The sequence below is a fragment of the Suricata suricatta genome, chromosome 9 (genome assembly GCF_006229205.1).
Source record: "Suricata suricatta isolate VVHF042 chromosome 9, meerkat_22Aug2017_6uvM2_HiC, whole genome shotgun sequence".
NCBI lineage: Eukaryota > Metazoa > Chordata > Mammalia > Carnivora > Herpestidae > Suricata > Suricata suricatta.
In genome coordinates, this window is record NC_043708.1 from 83,771,813 (window position 1) to 83,790,374 (window position 18,562).

At 46.7% G+C, this 18,562-nt stretch overlaps 1 protein-coding gene and 1 non-coding gene across 6 annotated transcripts in view; one reads left to right on the forward strand and one right to left on the reverse strand.

Annotated features, from left to right (window-relative positions):
- FRMD5 (FERM domain containing 5) overlaps nt 1–18,562 on the reverse strand; it is a 311,540-nt gene that overhangs the window by 28,018 nt on the left and 264,960 nt on the right. For all 5 annotated transcript variants that reach the window (XM_029951358.1, XM_029951357.1, XM_029951359.1 and 2 more), the window contains exons 3-6: nt 14,346–14,388; nt 14,037–14,115; nt 4,716–4,813; nt 2,210–2,333 (exon numbers count right to left, since the gene is read on the reverse strand). In XM_029951358.1, the coding sequence (XP_029807218.1) occupies nt 2,210–2,333; nt 4,716–4,813; nt 14,037–14,115; nt 14,346–14,388 (344 nt within the window). The remainder of the gene's footprint in view (nt 1–2,209; nt 2,334–4,715; nt 4,814–14,036; nt 14,116–14,345; nt 14,389–18,562) is intronic.
- LOC115303096 lies at nt 6,581–6,687 on the forward strand. Its single transcript, XR_003913813.1, has one exon. It is a non-coding gene; the product is annotated as a U6 spliceosomal RNA (small nuclear RNA).

An 18,562-nucleotide genomic window follows, 5' to 3' on the forward strand; every position in this document is an offset into this window, starting at 1 on the left:
CCATGGGGTTCCTCTCTGTGGTCTGACCTAGACTGAAATACAAAGCAGGGGCCTGTACATCTTGTAGGTGCTGCCCAACCCTCTTCCTTTACCAGCAGAGAACATGGGAATGGAGGCTGAAGAGACCCAGCAGGAGACAGTGCTGAGCTCCCCAGACTCCACAACAGCTCTGTCTGTCTACTGGGTGATGATTGTGAAAGGAAGAAAGCAGCTCTGGTGCCCAGCCATCTGAGGAAGGGGTCTCCAGCATCATTCCCTTCCCAGCTGCCACATGAGCAGGTGCTTTCATGAGCTCCACACAGAACCAGTGGCAGTGTCTCCTGGGGCGCCCTCAGGGTCCAGAGCCCCTGGTGGAGCAGACACACTCCTGCAGATGTTGGGTGGGCAGCTTGTCAAGTCAACAGCAATGGGCGGTGGGCAGGACTCAAAGTTTCTCATGTCCAAGTTCATTATTTGTCTCAAGTAATACTTGAGTGCAGGAAGACAAGGAGAAGCAGGCCAGATTCCCTCTAGTGTCCCTCTGAATGGGTGTCAATCAATCAGCACATTTATGTGCGAGTCATCATGCTCTTTGTGTAAAATATACCAAGAAATGCAATGCACAGTCCGGTCCCTCCAGGAACTCATGTTAGAATTGGAGGAAGGAAACAGACACATTTTTACATGCTAGAGATGCAGCAAGCCTGTGCAAGTAGGAATTATGTTGACTGCAGATTCCTACATCTGCCAAGCACACCCGAGGCACGCAGAAGGTACCTGGGAAGTGTTTGTGCGGCAGGCAGAAGGCTGGGCCCCAGGGGCGGCTGAGCACTGCTGCCCTTTCCAGGGAGCTTCCTCATTCCCTGCCTGGAAGCTGGAGGGTCTTGTGCGCTCCACCCAGTCCTGGAGTGGGGCCAAACCTCCAGGGCCCTCAAAGTGGGCATCATTTCCTGGGAGATTCCCTATCCCCTACTAGGTTTCTGGACAATTGTCCCCACAGCCCTGACACCTCCTAAAACCCTTCTGGCAGCGCCTCCTGGCTCTCCCAGCATAGCCCTGATGTTTCCTTTGAACACATCATGAGCCTTCTCAAAGGTCTATGTTTGTTCTGACCTTTACCACAAGGGGCCACTGTTTCCCTAACAGCGATGGGAGGAGCCGGCTTGCTTAGGGAAGGACACACCAACCCGGGAAGGGGATAGGGTGGAAGAAGGATGGGGAGCTAGGATTCCACCTCTGATGGGTGTCGCTATTCCCCTGGGAGGGAGGGAGCCAGTCCTGCCACACCCTGTGGGCAGGTGGTCTGCTTGCCAAGGCTAAGGAGGCTGTGGGGACATAAGTGCAGGTGAAGATTTTGTGTTTTGGGTGAATGGGGGGGGGTCAGGGGTAGGGACTAGTTTAAGCTTAATATTAACACTAGAAATGTCTCCCCCCTCCTTGGGATTATCCTTTAAAAAGATTCCTAAAAATTTAAAAAATTTTCTAAGAAGTGTGGCACATTTTATTTTACAGCACTACATTGTATATGGCATTTTTCTTCATAGTTTGTCAGCTTGGGGAATCAGTGCTTCAGAATGCCACACAAAGTAGAGCCTATACACTCTTTTGTTGCTTTTTAAAAAATCAATCTTTGTAGAAAATCCTATTTCATGTGGGTGAAAGGACACCTTAATGCTATTTTATGGAATGTGGCATATTCTGAAAAAACTAAGAATCTGAGGAGGACAAGTCCCCTGCTGTTAGCTATTTCTCTGCCCCCTTCCTCTGTGCAGGGCTGTGGGGGCCGTGCCGAAGACACGGCCCCTGAACGGTGCAGCACCCCCAGCGTTTATGAACTAGGCCAGCCCCATCCCCTGACCTAAAAGCCACCTGTCATGTTGTCACAGACTGAAGGCAGAGGTTTGCCCGTGTTTCTCCTGCCTCCTTTCACCTTTTTTCTCTTCTGCTGTTTCTTTCATGGTTTTTTTTCCCCTTTTCCCCAGTCCGAGCTCTTCCTGTCTCTTCATTCATCTAATCGAATTGGATACCTTTCAGAGGCCAGTCCCTCTGTTTTCCATACAATACAATGTCCCTCTTGCCCTTGGGCCTCAGCCTCCACTACAGGGCTTGGGGTTGTGCTGTGGGTGCAGTGCTGAAAATGGTACATCCCAGAGTCAGGATGCCAGTCAGGGCTTGCGTGCTCAGGCTGTGGGGGACAGAGTGTCCTGAGCCTCAACTGAGTGTCACGTACCTGAGTTCTGTCTTGTGAATCTCAGCAATTTTCCTTTCCAGCTTCTCTGAATGTTTTGGGAAAAACTGGAACTTGGAGCTGTAGCCTTCAGGGTGTTTCCCTGGGTCATAATCCCCAATCTCAGCTTGCAAAAGGAAAACAAAGTAAAACAGTAGTGGAGGTAGGTAAATCAGCACTGGTCAAGCAACAAGAGATGAGCACACAAAGCAAAAGCCAAACATTTCCAAACAACAGTGGATCCTGAGCGTGGCCTGAGTCAGGCAGAGGGCGTGCCTGCCTTTGTTTTACCAGGTGTGTGCACTGGGTTGATATCAAGTCTAAGCAGAGATACCAGAGCCAAGCCTGTATTCTGTGGTCACCGCAAGTAAATATCCAATATATAAGAGGAGAAGCCTGCATCATGGTCTTTATCTGTTCAGCCTTGAGAAAAGGGACAGGGATCATTGCTCTTGGTGGCAGCACAAGAAACTGAGCTTGATCAGGAAGAGAGAGCCTCTTGGGCCGGAGCCACATCCAAAGCCTGAAGTCTCAGTTTTGAGGATTTTACCAGGGACAAATTGATGAATGAGCCATGACCCAAACTCAGAACTGCACTCTTAGTCAAAATCAAATCAAATCAAATCAAATCAAGTAAATACATTTAGGTAAATATTAATTGAGGGCTGATCAGGTGTCAGGCCCCTCTGAGAGAACCTCAGAGTAGGAAGACTGTTTGAAACTGGTCTTTTAGTTTCTTAGGAAATCCTCACGCTGATTTCCTAGCTTCCTGCATGGGGAACAGTTTCTCCTCCACCCATTTAGAGAGAGAGAGAGAGAGAGTCCATCCCTAAAGCTGCCAGGATCTCAGATCAGTGAACTTAGCAGAGGGTAGTGTGGTGGGCCCATGGCGCTCTCCACAGAGCACATCAGAACCCAGTCTTCTGCACAGGAAGTGCTCCACGGGGAACACTGTGCCTATGTTGGGAGGAAATATGTTAAGAAGTGCCAGCTGCTTTGTGTTTGTCCTTTCTCCTTCATTAGTGAGAACCACAACCAGGGCCCATGAGAAATCTTGAGGGAAGAATAAATAGTAAGAGAAAAATGTGCCCTCATCTCACAGCTGAATAGTGTACTTGTGCACAAATATACTCATTGTATCTTCCAAATTACTTGGGAATTTTTATTGTTCAGCAAGAGACTAAAGCTTCCCTTGGCCTAGAATCCAGAGTGACCTTGAGCCAGGAAGTCATTTACTATGATTTTATTTAGAAAGCTCCAAGTAGAAAACATCATATTGGACATCAATTACTTTTTTAAAGGAAGAAAAGAAAAAGAAAAATTCAATGTTGTCAGAGCAAAACTGAAGGAAATACTAGAGTTTAAAATCTCACTTAATACCAGGTGTTCGCCCTTAAAAGTGAAAGAGGCCTCTTTGGGTAGCTTGGAGTTGGCTGGCACCTTCTAATGTTGCCTTTTAGGTGATTTTTTAAAAACAGGATTCTCAGAAGTCAAGCTTGCCATGTGTTGACTTTTACATTTTTTTAAAATTTAAGTGTTTGTTTATTTTTGAGGAGAGACAGAGCATGAGCAAGGGAGGGGCAGAGAGAGAGGGAGATACAGAAACCAAAGCAGGCTCTAGGCTCTTAGCTGTCAGCACAGAGCCTAATGTGGGGGTTGAACCCACAAACTGTGAGATCAGGACCTGAGCCAAAGTTGGACGCTTAACCAACTGAGCCACCCAGGCGCCCCTGACTTTTACATTCTTAACGCAGCTATGATATTTCTCTTAACAGATGAACTGAAGTTTATTTTTGGCAAACATTTTCCAGGTTCTATTCACAAAGCAGCTTCCTGTAGTTCATAGATTTCCAATTAAGAGTTCAGATTCTTTGATGGAAACTTCATGATTTTAGTGCTGTGGTCCTGAACAATCTGGAGACAGTTCAGGTCTAGGGACTAAGGGAAGCCTTCGAAGAGGTACTTAGGAGCCCCTGCACTTTGTGGAAGGAGAAGGGATCACACAGAAGAAGAGTGTACACCTTTCCCACTGTTTTGCAAAAAAAAAAAAAAAAGCCAGTCTGGGAATCCGCTGGATACAGACTCAACTCTACCTTAGCATGTTAGAAAATACATGTTACTTGTAAACATTTCAACTTTGAACACTCTGAATAGAAAGTCTCTGAGACACCAGAATTCTAAGGTACTTCACACCTTTGAGATTTGCATGTCAAGTCTAGGGAAAAATTGATTCAGATGACTCTCTAGAGTCCCAGTAACTCTATCAACTAAGGGTGGAAGAAACCCTAATCAGAGTCACAGTGACCGAAGGAGCCGGCAGGCAGACCTCAGGCACAGTTGAGGGTGGAGTGGTCAGAGCTTTCTGGGATTAAGGAGGAGGCAAAGCCCTTCTACCCAGACTCTGCTTCAAATTGGATACTGTTTACATCCAAGAAGTCATCTGTGGTAACTGAAATAATATAATCAGTACTTAGCATGAAAGCAAATTCATCCTGTCAAAAGTCATTACCTTGAAGGATGTAAGCTGCTAACAAGGCAGCATCGGATGTTTTACAGAGGAGGCGGCCATGGTAGAGATCCCTTTTGATCTGTAGGAAGACTAAATACCTGAAGAGAAAACAGAGGGTGAACTATAAAGGATTTCTCTGATTGCTTTAAAGACATAAGTATGTAATATAAGCCTATCAAATTTTTTGTCAGGGCACTTTTTTTTTACTACATTAAAAACAAAAACTTAAAATGGCACCAAAGAACAAATATATTTTCCATTTCCCTGAAGACTTTTTTTTAAGTACTTTGCACTGAGTTGATTTGGGATTCAATTCAAAACAACTTGTTAGTTTCCTTCCGTAGCTCTCAAAGCAGAAATGGTGCTTCCTGGCAAAAGCACTGTGTCCCCGCTCCCAGTGCTGGGTTTTGGAAGGAGCTGGCCCTGGTCCATTCTGTGCTGAAAAAGAAACCTGTGTCAGCAGACGGGCCACCTGGGCCTCCCTGGGCCTTGGACTCTGGCTGATATTTCTTTTTAAGAAGCAGAACCGCACATGAAGGAACCAGCCTCAGCTTGCTAAGACAATCTGTCCATATGTGGAAAAGCCTTCAATTATTGGCAGAGCTCAACTGGACCTCTCAGAATTTGGATAAGGTGTAAGAAGAGGCAGTACCGAAGGAAGCACCACAGAAACCCATGGCTGGCGTTTCTTCAAATAGAGAAAACTCTCACCTCAATGGAAGCAGGACATCAAGAGCAAGAGCTGATAGTAGCTGATGTGTACGGAGCACTTCCTATTGCCAGGCCAGGTGTTATGCACTTTGTCTGCAGTATCCTATCTAATTCTCACTTAATACTTTGAAATAGGTACTATTATCTGCCCCCCTTTAGGAAAAAATTTAATTCCAGCATAGTTAACATACAGTGTTGTATCATCCCCCGTTTTAAGAAAGGAAACTGAGGCTTAAGTGATTTTCTCAAGGGCACTCAACTGGAAAGTGGCAGAGTCAAGATTCAAATTTAAGGCTGTAAGACTCCTGAGGTTGGCTCTTAGTCACTGTTATATGGCCCTCCTTGCATTATAACTGCTTTGTAGTTTCAGAAGGAGTGAGGTGGACCCTGTCACAATGCAATGGAATCGTTGACTCTATTTTGAAATATCTTTACAAGGAGTAGGTGTCTGATGTCCACAACCTTACAGGTGCCCTGAGAAGAGCCAAAGCCAGGGGGAGCACACCCTTACGTATGTCACCTACCACAGTTACGCCTTGGTGGGGGCCGCTATGGTGATTTAGAAATATGCCCAGATTCTTTGATACTCCTCATTTCTAGAAGTAGGGCTTAATTCTCTCCTTTTGGGTGTGGGTTGGACTTAGTTACTTTCTTCTAACAAACAGAATAAAGCAGAAATGATAGTGTCTGAGACAGGGTCATAAAGAAGAATCCTCCAGTCAGGCCTTTAGATGACTGCAACCCCATGAGAGACCCTGAGCCAGAACCATCCAGATAAGCCAATTCCTGAATTCCTGACCACAGCAACGGAAAAATAATAAGTGCTTGTCATTTAAAAATTTTTTTTAATGTATTTTTTTTTTTGAGAGAGCAAGCAAGCAGGGAGGGACAGAGAGAGAGGGAGACACAGAATCTAAAGCAGGCTCAGGCTCTGAGCTGTCAGCACAGAGCCTGATGCAGGGCTCAAACCCACAAACTATGAGATCATGACCTGAGCTGAAGTCAGAGGTTCAACTGACTGAGCCACCCAGGCGCTGCATAAATGCTTGTCATCTTAAGTGAAGTTTGGTGGCACTCTGTTAGCCACACAGAACTATAGCATCCTTAGGAGAATAGTGGGAATGCAATAAAATTCCTTTAAATTCCATCAGTCTGTGCTCGCTTCGGCAGCACATATACTAAAATTGGAATGATACAGAGAAGATTAGCATGGCCCCTGCGCAAGGATGACACACAAATTCGTAATTTCCATCAGTCTGAACCAAAAAGAAGTTGGGCCCTCCTTGGACAACTTCTGTCTTCAGGTTCCAGAATAATACAGAGGATTCATGCCCACCTGATCATGTGAAAGTGCTCAAAAGAAAGAGGACCACTAACTATGAAACTTCGGGGTGGGGAGGGTACTAGCAGGTGCTTCTGAGAGCTGTGGACTTGCAGATTCAAGTAATTAACAAACAAATTCAGGAGCAATTAAACCTTGTCTCTTAAGGTCCTGACACTCAAAGTGTGGCCCACAAATTAGGGGTGTGAGTATCATCTGGGAGCTCTTTGGAAATGGAGAATATTAGGCCCATCTTAGACCTACTGAATTATTTTAACAATATCCCCAGGTGATTTGTATATAGAGTTTAAGAAGCACTGTTCTAAGAATTATTTGAAAGCATCCATCTAGCCACATTAGGATGGACTACCCTCTTCAAACCAAAGGGAAGGGGAGTATTGTAGTCTGGAGGTTGATAAGAACTCCGCTCCTCACCCCAACTACCACCACCACCAGGAACCCCACTCTGCCACAGCGCTTGCCATGAAAAGCTGAAAGAAGACGACACCATGTAGAGTGAACAATTAAGATGGATCTACCAATTCTACTTGTCTTCACTCTGCTTCCCACTGTAAAATGCCACACTTCTGTGTGGGAGAGAGGGAGGGTGGGAGGGAGACAGAGTGGGAAGGAAGAGGGACGAAGAGAGAAGAGGGAGGGTGGTTCTCTGCCTCTCACTGCTCTGGCTCCCACCTTCCCCAGGCTGTGGCCGATGTGGGAGCAAATCTTTTGTTCCTTACTCATGGATCATGCCCTGGGCCTGAGTTCATATATCACTCCTTCTACAGCTCTCTGTGTCTACAATTCAGGGACAGCCCATACTAGACTAAAGGAGATAACTGAAAGGGACAACAAGGCTCTGGGCATGGATTCTCAGTGTGGTGGCAAGGAGAACATCCCCTGGGGCTGGGGGAGAGCACATCAGCATCTGTGTCTTCTTGGTCTTGGGTTTGAAAAAAGCCCTGCTTGAGCCTTCTCGTTTGCTCCCTTCCCACCCAGGGGGGACATGCTTCTCCTCACCCTGAGAACCATTATCTTTATGAGGCATTTTTATCAATGGGAGCATGGCAGGTGTCTCCAGTGAGCTGGAAAGGAAACAGGCTTTCCACTGCTGGGGTGGGGGTGGGATTCTTCAGACTTTTGGAGGTAGGACAGCTATAGGGGGGTCAAGAGTAAGGTCACAGGATCATTGTTAAGCAATGGTGCAGCAACTGGAGGGGGTAGAGGAAGGAGGGGCAAGTTAACATCCTAAAAAAAAAAAGCACATTCTTTAAAAGTCAAGAAGAAATGAGCTCATAACCAACAGCTATAGACCTGAGTAGACAATTCACTTCTTTATGACCTCATCTCAGACACTATCACTTCTGCTTTATTCTATTTGTTAGTAGTAAGTTACTAAGTCGAAGAAAGAATCGACCAACATCTTCAGGGCACAGAGTTGCATTAATGCCCGCCCCTCCCCCCCTTTTTCCTGCTACAGTGGCTTTCACCAAGCTTCTTGTTTTGTTCACTGAAGTAGGTAACCAATGGCTCACTGTTGCTGGACATGAAAATATACCCACACAACCCATAGCGTCCTTAGACCTATTCTCAAAAGAACCTGGCACATTCTCCCCTGCCATGCATGGGTCTGCGGTAGTCTCTCCTGTTGCCTGAGATACCGCCACTAGGGCCACTTTGTTTCCAGGCGAGATCAGCCTGCTGGGGCCATGTAACCTACCCAGCTCCTGATGAACAGGTTGGCTTGGTTACCCAATCTCAGAAGCTCAGAACAGAAGAAGCTGTAGAGCCTGATTCTCTCATAGGTGAGGAAACAGAGGCTAGACATGTAGAGTGACTTGTCTGAGGTGACACAAGGAAAGATCAAGGAAGGCCTCCTGACTCAGGGCCTGATGCTTTTCCTACCCACATGGTAATTCAGTTAGCTACTGGTTAGCGAGAAGGGGTCCTGAATGTAGGTAAGAGAACTGTGTTATCAGGGAGAAATTCTCATTGGACCCGAACAAGAAATCAGCTTTAGACCAGATTTAAGAGAACAAGCTTATTCCCGAGGACACGTTTTTGGGTAAATTCTGCTTATCTCTTCCTGGCCTCACCTCCATTTTTGTTTTACTGCCAACATTGTCCTAAATTGATGGAGGTGTGAATTGGGACCATCTGATGGCAGAGCAAGTGGAAACCTAAAAGATGGCCAAGGAAAACTTGTCTTTCTGTGACATGTACATCTCTCCAAGGTACTGGCTGTGGCACTGTGCTTGCTGATATCAAGCTGTGGAGATAAATCCACAGATATTCCCAGAATTAAAAGTTCTGTGTTTAGGTAAGCAGTGATGTCTCCTGACGTTTCTCTAAAGCGTTTCTTTCTTTGGACCTGACTTTCCTTCATCAGACTCTTTGTCTCTGGCCTCCTCTATTTTCTACCATCCCTTTTCTTAACTCTAATCATGTTTAGTATGTCCTCTTCCCCCATACTAGCCTGCAAGCTCCTTGGAGTCAGAGATTATTTTTTAATTCATTTTTAATATTCTTCTAGAGAGCTTGTACATCCTGCACTTAGCTCACCTACTTGCCCTCCCTCCCATCCATCCACCCATCTGAGCACTTACTGTGCCAGACACTGTCAGGGGAAGGGAACAAAACCGAGTCCATACTCTTATGGAGTCTACATTCCAGTGGGGAGAGGCGGCTGATAAAACAGTAACAAAACAATAATGATTTACTGAGTGCATGTTGTGAGCCACACATTGTACTGTGTTTTTTTGTTTTGCTTTATTTTGTTGTTGTCCTGACTAGGCTCCACATCCAACATGGGCCTCAACTCACAACCCTGAGATCAGGAGTCATACATTCCACCAACTGAGCCGGCCAGGCACTACCACACTGTACTGTTTGACACGTACTGTGTCGTGCAGTCCTCACAATGACTCTGTGAGGTGACTATTATTTTTATCTTGCTTCATAGATGAGGAAACTGATTGCAGAGACTGTTGCTTGCCTGGTCACACAGCTGGTTAAAGAACAACTTAGAACTTATACCCAGTTTTTTTTGATTCCTTAGTCTGGGGTCAGCAAACTTTGGCCTGCTACCAGAGTTTCCAATGAAATAAAGCAAAATTTTAGGGCCACCTGGGTGGCTCAGTCAGGTAAGCATCTGACTTTGGCTCAGGTCATGATCTCATGGTTTGTGAGTTTGAGTCCTACATCAGGCTTTCTATGGTCAGCACAGAACCTGCTTCAGATCTTCTATCCCATTCTCTCTGCCCCTCCCCCATCTTAGAAAATTAACTTTAAAAAACAAAACAAAATTTTATTGGTATGCAGCCATACTCATCCATTAGGTATCGTCTCTGGCTGCATTCACAATGCAAAGGTGGAAGTGAGCAGTTATGACAGAGACCATATGGTACAGAGTCTAAAATATTATCTGGTCTTTTACAGAGAAGCTTGCCAGTCCATCTTAGCCTGCACTGGGCTCAAGTGATGTTCATTGAAGGAATAAATGACCTATAAACACCATTCATGCATAAATTCGTTCATTCCATTGACTTTTTTTTTTTTTTTTGGAGCACCTGCTCAAACACATGTCAGGCAGCTTTGTTTCCTTAGAAGGTGGGGTCCCATCTGCACTCAGTTTCCTTCTATTATTTGATCTTTCCAGAGTTCATACACCTGAGGTCCCTGTTAAACACTAAATCTGGTGCCTAATTCCCATTTTCTCTGCCTTGTCTCTAGCTCAGACAAGAAAATCTATTTATTACTTTAAAAAATGACAAAAGAGATTAATCAGGATGTGGCAACTAAATTTATCATCTGGGAAGAGTCCAAGAGATAAATTGAAGCACAGTTCTCTACTCCCTATTTCATCCCCTCCTCTCAGTCTGCCTTTATGGGAATAGCTGAGATGGCATTGGAATTACGACCAATATTGCTGGGAACAAACACACTGGCAGCTAAATCGGTTTGGCAGGAAGGTGGCATGGAGGGCTCTAAGCTAGGAATGAATTATGGGTGTGGAGTGAGGCTGGGGCAGTGACACACTCTCTCAAGATAAGCAGAGACAGGAATGAGGAGAAAGATGCGGTTAATTCCAAGGCCTCCACAGAATGCCTTGGGGAGTGGGAGGCACAAAGACTCTAAATCAGGCCCAGGCATTCTGGGGTTCACATCCCCAACAATGCTTGGAAGATGCATTCTCAGGAAGGAAGGCTGGTGACGTAGAGAGCAAGGGGGAAACAGTTGAGGATGCTCAGCACAGATGTACACAGAAGGCGGGGAGCTCACACCCTTGTCAGTGCCTTTGAAGCTGGCTGACTTGGAGACAGCATGGCCGTGCTCCTCATGCTGTACCATGAGGACTTGGATGACTGATTACCAGGGATGGCTTTCTCTCGGAGTCCTCAAAAGTTAGCTGCTTAAGTGATAGGACTCCAGCTGGTGGGGAAAAGGACAGAGGAGGAGTAGGGATTATCATAAAAGAAGTACCTTTTCACATCAACAAAGGAGAAAGGCAGAGCTAACTGTACTTGTGTCCCATGCAGAGCTCTTGGGGTGCATGGACCACGTAATCAACCTGGCAGTCTCTGCTCTGTGCAAGGTTTGCTGGTGTGGAGTGTATTGCCAAGTGCAAGACCCCAGTGTAGTGGTCAGTTCTCCCAACAATTCTAGGCAGTAGTTGTTACTCTTTTCATTTTTATAAGTAATGGGTCTGAAGGTCAGACAGATTAACTATCTTATGTCCAAGGCCACAGAGCCAAGAAGTGACAGAAATAGGATCTGAGCTTCCAGGTCTATGCTGCTTCTTGGGCAGGAGAGTCTGTACATTAGTATTATGTAATAACATTTGACTTAGAAAATTGTGTTAAGAGCTCCTCCTCACGGCCAAGATAACCATCTATTTTTGCCCTTTAATCAAATCACAAAGCCCTGTGTCTGCTGTGTTCTCTCTGGCAGCTCACTGAGTTGCTAGAATAATCCCTGTCATCCCCACTGTTGGTCTAGTGAGGTGGAGACCAGACGATCCTGATGTGCGGTGTTAGGAGGCGAGGTGCTGGGTTCTCAAGAAAGGTGTGTTAAATTTGTCCAGACACATGGACGGGAGTGTGGACTTCTGGGTCTGTGCTGGCATCATTACCTCTTTTGGCAGGGGAGCAGGGGGCAGGAGGCAGGGGGCAGGGGGCAGGGAGCAGGGGGCAGGGAGCAGGGGGCAGGGGGCAGGGGGCAGGGGGCAGGGGGGCAGCGAGCAGGGAGCAGGGCAGGGGTAGGGGCCGGGACAAGCTCAGAGTGAGGCAAATCCTCTGGGGATTTGAGCAGGGCAGGCTGAGCTTTGCCAAAACTACTAAGTTGTTACTCATGGGGGTTCTACCCTCACTCTCCTGCCTAAAACTACAGTATTTCTACTGTAATGTCAATGAGCTTAGTTTTCAGAAGCAAAGTGGGAGCCAAGTCTACTTCCATGTGTACAAACAGAAACTGCAGTTCCTTCCTTCCGTCTTCCATCCTTCCTTTTCTCTTTTCCTTTCAGATTTATTATAGAGAGAGTGTGTAAGTTGGGGAGAGGGGCAGAGGGAAGGAGAGAGAATTTCAAGCAGGCCCCGTGCTCAGCACGGAGCCTGACGTGGGGCCTGATCTCACAAACCGTGAGATCATGACCTGAGCCCAAATCAAAAGTTGAATGCTTAACTGACCAAGACATCCAGGGCCCCAAACCTGCCGTTTCTGGCCCAGGAAGGAGCATAACGTTTGGTTCTGACTATATACTTCATCAGCCTTAGTGCTTCAAAGTTGGTGCATTCACACTGCCCCACGCATCCAGAGCAAACAGCATTCCCCATCCTCTATACTCCACTGCAAGGTTGCCCCCAACCTCCACCCGGGCCATGTGGAGAAGCCGCCCACCCCGCCCTACTTCTGTGCTTCCTTTGCACGACTTAGTCCTGTTTCTTGCCCTCTTCTCTCCCCCTTTTCTTGTTTTCCTTCTCAGAGAAACTTCAGCTCTTTTTATCTGATATAAAATTAGGGACACACTCTTCAGAACAGGAAGTGAACATAAGTCCATATTCTTTCTTCCTCCCTTCTTCCCTATTTCCTTTCTTTGGAATTCTCCCAGGCAGTTCCGGATCTGGAAGTAGATCGCACGCAAAGCCGTATAGACAGTCTATATAACTGACAACCGCCTCATCCCCATCTCTGTGGTCTCCCAGGTTTGGGGAGTCGGGGGAGCGCCAGCAGAGCTGTCTCCTCCTCAGTTCTAGGATTCCCTGGCATCACCTCTTGGCCTCGGGCCCCAACCTCTACGAGGTAACACCAACATTTTACTAATGTCAAAACTATATATTTCTCATATAAAAATTAAGGGTCCTTGTTACAGAGCATTCCTGGATCTCTGAGGCAAGGCTTTCAGAGCGAATTTGGCTCCTATACACAAAACTCTGGTGAAGCTTTGAAGCTCTTATTCATCGACCCTCTTGTAGGATAATGTGGGCACAGAAGTTCTTTCTCATCCTGGAGTGGTGCTGGTGAGATAGGATTCATTCCATGCAGCTGTCTGCCTGTCACAGAACATGATCCCCACAATGAAGAGTTTATCACGAACCTGATCCATTAGCACACTGGGGGTTTATCCACTTGGATTTAAAATCTTCTGTATTTCCCAGCTTATTTTTCAGTGTCCTACTTTGGCATTTCCCAAGTATATAGGCCACTGGAGTCTATTTCAACCCCCTATAAAAGCAACCCGCCCTTTCCAAAAACATCCATGGAGGCCACATCCTTGGTAAAAGAAAAAAAACGCTTTTGATTAATTAGTTACTCCAGATCCCTTTGTTGGTGACTATTTCTTTTTTTTTAAGTTTCTTTTTATTTATTTTGAGAGAGAGAGAGACCAAGCAAAAAGGGGAGGGGCAGAGGGAGAGGGAGAGAATCCCAAGCAGTCTCTGTGCTGTCAGTGCACAGCCTGATGTGGGGCTTGATCCCACGAACCGTGAGATCATGACCTGAGCTGAAATCGAGTCAGATGCTTAACTAACTGAGCCACCCAGGTGCCTCTGTAGATGACTAGTTTAAAATGAAGTATTCACACTTTTTGAAGAAAAGAAGCTCACTCTGTTCCAGTTCTACTGAGGGGCGGGCAAAGAAAGCATGTGGGAATGAAATACAGAAGAGGTAAGGTTATATTTAGGAAGAATCCTGGTTTATAAGAATTACAAGCTCCAAAAATAGAGGATCTAAGAGGTTCCAGTCCCTCTTTCCTATCCTCCCCAACAGGTCTGAGTGATTAAGTTCAGCCTTACCTGGTTATTTCTTCTTTCAGTGCAGCAGGATCTGCAGGGTAAAACTTCACCCGGAAACACATGGTGAATGGAGGCTGTGCTGCAGAGACAATGATGTCCCATCAGGAAGGATGCTGCCTGGAGGACAAGTGGTCTTCCCTCCCCACAGGGACAAACAGACTTCTGAACCATCCTAAGATAATGCTCACATGTTTAGGACCAGCTCACAGTCAGAACGGTGGACAATCACCAAGACTTACTATCAGTGGGAGGTTCCACCCCACCCTCCCCATGGGTGAGGCTTCCCACCTTCTCAAGAAGAATACTTACATCTTAGTTGCTTCACCACAGACTTTGTGAACTCCAACCAGTGCTGAAACAGAGAACATAGAACAAGAAAACCCTTATGAGAAGCAGTGTCACTTATAACTTGTTTTACCCAATGTCAATTAACTGGACAGATTGTAGCCCAGGGTGAAAGCAGCACAAAAGCTTGTGATATGTAGGCTTGGAGAGCAGAGGGTGATAGGATTTTCTGAAGTAAGCTCCCCATGGAAGCAGCTGTGAAGGGGGAAGAGTTCCAGCTTCAGATACCATTTCTGGGCCTCCCCGGCAGTGCTGCCTTCCAAAGCAGGGTGCCAAAGCTCTGAGCCACATTTCTGGCACACCAGTAGGCACAAGTGAATGCACGTATGTATAGTGGGGACAAAGCCCCACCTGGCTTGGACAGGGAAATGCTGACTTCAGTGGGTTGTGTGTGTGTGTGTTGTGTGCCAGCTATGTTTCGGCAGGGGTGGGCGGTGGGACAGAGGCTATTGGTCACGGCTCTAGAAAGTATTAACAGGTGGAATTTCATACATGGTGAGAAGGCAGGGATGGCTGGTGTATACTCCATCTTTGTTTGAGCAACATCTTGCCAGCCCTTGTGTTAGAGCAGACACACTCAGGATTCCTTGGCATCCAGGGATGTTTAAAGTCTCAGTCTCATAAGATAACTAACCACAACCAATGTGTAGGATAGTACTTACTGTGCTTCCCTTGGATTTTCATAGAGGCAGGATATAGTAGAAATACATTTTTCCCCATGGAACTTATGTTTGCAGGAAGGAAGTGGTGAGACCATTCTATATCTATTTCCCAGTTCTACATGGATGCTTTACACAATGCATTATTGATGCTTGTTGCTTTTATGCTAATCAGGAAACTTGACAGTTTGCAGAGAGCGATGACTGATGTTAATTGGGACTGGTTATCTGGAAGTAGATTGAAACCATTAGCCTTAAGCTCTGGGAAGACAGAAGACTGTATCACCAACCGGTGCCTAGTTTAGTGTTCAATGTTTAGCTGTCAAGTGGACAAAGGAAGCCAGTCCACACCTCCTTCTCTTCTGGTTACTTCCATATAGTGTAACATCTTGGCAGAGTCGTCCTTCTGGCAGGAAAGCAGCCAGGGCCATGCAGACAGCATCCTGGCCTCCTGTGATTCCCAGCTTTCACCTTCTGGGCTGGGCTGTGGGTCATGCAGTTAATGGACCCACTAAGAGCCAGTTCTTCCGTCAGCTCCACATGGATAATCTGGGCTGACATTCTGCTCTCTCGCTTCCTCTGATCTGAGTTCCCATGAGGCTGGCAACTCATTATAGCCACTCAATGTGGTTAAGAGGTCCTTCTCACATTACAAAGCCCACCGCGGCTTGGCTTCACAGGGAAGCAAAGGCAAGAGATGAAATTGCACGGAAACAACTGGGGTTCCAGGCTGAGCCTGTGAAGGCAGAGGCAGCCCGTCGGACCGGAGCACATCAGAATTGTGTACAGCGAGGAGAACATAGCAAGCGTCTGGGCCTCAGTAAGCAGAATGCTCCCAGACACCTGACTGATAGATTAAAATAAAGAAACAAAGGAAGACAGAAACTACAAGGAAAGGCTGTGAGATGCACTCTCAGCAGAAGACAGGTGGAGCTGAGTGACAAAAAGGCCATTTCTCTTGGCAAGAGCTGAAGAGGACTTTAGTCTGCACTGCGCTGAGGGTTCCGAAAGGAGAGACTGGAGGAGACAGGAAAGGAGTTGGAGGGGAGGGGAAAGCCCGCACAGCTTGTCCAAGGGCTTTTGAGGGTCTGGTAGAGAAATCAGGATTCCAAAAATATTGTGATGGCCACAGTTACATTTTGCAGCAGTCTGGCTAAATCTGGATCCCAGAATCCCTGGCAAACACACAGATAACATGAGGCTGGGGAGCAAGGGTCAGGAGAAGAGAAAAGAAAGTTCAGAGGGGAGCTTCTGTCTGTATTTGGGTCACTGGGAATGTGGCACAATCTGCAGGCTCTGGAAGCTTGAAAGGGTGCCTCCACCTTGAAGGGAGAGGCTGAGAGCAGGCTGAGGCCCTGGGCCTGAGCCAGCAACAGGGGAGAGGGGGAGTGAGGGCATCTTCTCCAGGGGAGACCAGGAGAATCCCCAGACCCTCATGGGGACCTGTGTAGAGCAAGCAGTGATGGGGTGAAGTGAGCTTGGGTTCGGGTGCCCCAGGGGAGGAGGTTTATTTTAGGACCTCACACCCTAGGAGAGTGGGCAGCTTACCCACTCTGCCTCTACCACGAGTCAGTAGATCTAGGATGACAATTTTCCCACAACTCTCAAGCGCTCTCTCAAGCCTTAACCCTTGAGCAATCACACAACTTCAGAAACTACCAGGTATGATGAATTCGGCGTGGAAACTTAGAAACCACACAGCCTCTGGCATCAGACAGCTCTGAGCTGGAGACTGGCATTGCCATCTGCCTTGGGCAAGTTACTTAACCTGAAATTTTATTTACTCATTCAGAGAAGGGATATCTGAACTGTGGATACTCATCTGTGTTAAGGATTAAAGAACTTATGTGCAGCTCTTAGCTCAGTGCCTGATGCAGCTCGGAGCTCAGTATACAATGGCTGGAAGACCTAGGTTTGAGCTCAGTGCAGAGCCCTGCACACAGTCGCCACTCCATACATGTTTGTTTCTCCTCTCCCACATTTCTTCATAGTTCTCTACCTCCTCCCACTTTTGATCATTATTACCTCCACAAACTCTCTTATGCTTCTCAAGCACATTCTGACCTAACTAGAGAATAATGAGCATGATAATTTTGTCCTTTTTTCTTCATAAGCCACTCTCATTGGGAGAAGAAGAGAACTTGGGGGTAACCGGCCTTCCTTCTTAAGGAAAAACAGCTCAGCTCAGACCCAAAACAAAAACAAGAAAGCCCCTTGTAAAAACAGCCCCTTATTATATAGTGAATGGACCCCGACAGGACATGTAATATCCTGGTGTCATGGCACTTTTGGGGTCTTACACTATGGCCCAGAGCTAAGGACAGTATTTAGGTCAAGACAATAGAGCCTTTATATGGAGGGGGCTGACTTTGACACTATTTCCTAAACACTGGTGATGCTCAGAACTCTGCGGAGCCAGGAGGACCAAAATATGTTAGTGAAGAGGGCAGGGCTTGTCCTAAGAAAGGAATACAGTCCTTTGGATTCTTTCCTTAAGCTAATGTTTTTTGTATAAAATCCTAAATGTGACCTGGAGACACAGAGGCTCAAAGCATCAAAGAACAAAACAGCACTTGACTCTGGCATGGGGAGAGGCGGATCCGTTCATTTGTTAACTGACGTCCTGGGCACTGCTGGGGGCTGTGCCTTCTGTGGCTCCAAGGCCCCACTGACAACAGAGATGGAGCCCATGTTTGGAACTGTGAAGATCAGTGGACCCATGAAAAAGGGAGGCCCCTTCTGGGATTTGTGTTGATAATGTCTTTGGAGGATGGTTGACCAGAGTAGGGGGTCCAGGGGTGCAGTGAAGGGCGATGCTTCTGCATACTTTCCCACTTCGAGGGGAGTGCTGGAGAGTATATGCCCACAGAAAGTAAAGGGCTGATGAAGAGAAGTTAGAGGAAATGCAGGTTTCTGCTAGCAGAGCAGGTGGGCAAGTGGAGGGGAAATATTTGGCATTATAAACCATTAAGCCACCCACTCATCATCCCTTCAGCAAATATTTACTGAACATCCACTACATTCTAGGCCCTGTGCTGGTTCTACAGGATATAGTGATGATGAGACAAAGTCCACACACTCACAGGGCTTACATTTTTGCAGGGAAAACAGGTAATCAAACAGGAAGCCACAGCATGGCTACAACAGGGGTAGTACAGGGCACCTGGGGTCACACAGGAGGGGCCCCTTGTTCAGATTGATTAGGGAAGAATCCCTGGGAGAAGTGAGGAAGAAGGGAGGAAGTAAGGAAGAAGTGAGAGTCTAAGCTGAGACATTACTTGTGAGGAGTTAGCCAGAAGAAAAGCATGGAGTGTGGAGAAGTGAGGCCAGGAAGAAAGGCTCCAGGCAGGGGACTGTACAGGTGAAGGCTCTGAAAAGAGGATGGCATCTGAGGAGCCGAAGCACAAAGGAGACAGGTGAGGGGAGGGGAGGCTGGAGAGGGAGGCTGGGGCCTGGGGGTAATGGACTTGCTTTCCTATCTGTCTAGAATGTGCCCTGTGTCTGTAGAGTTCTGTACGTTGT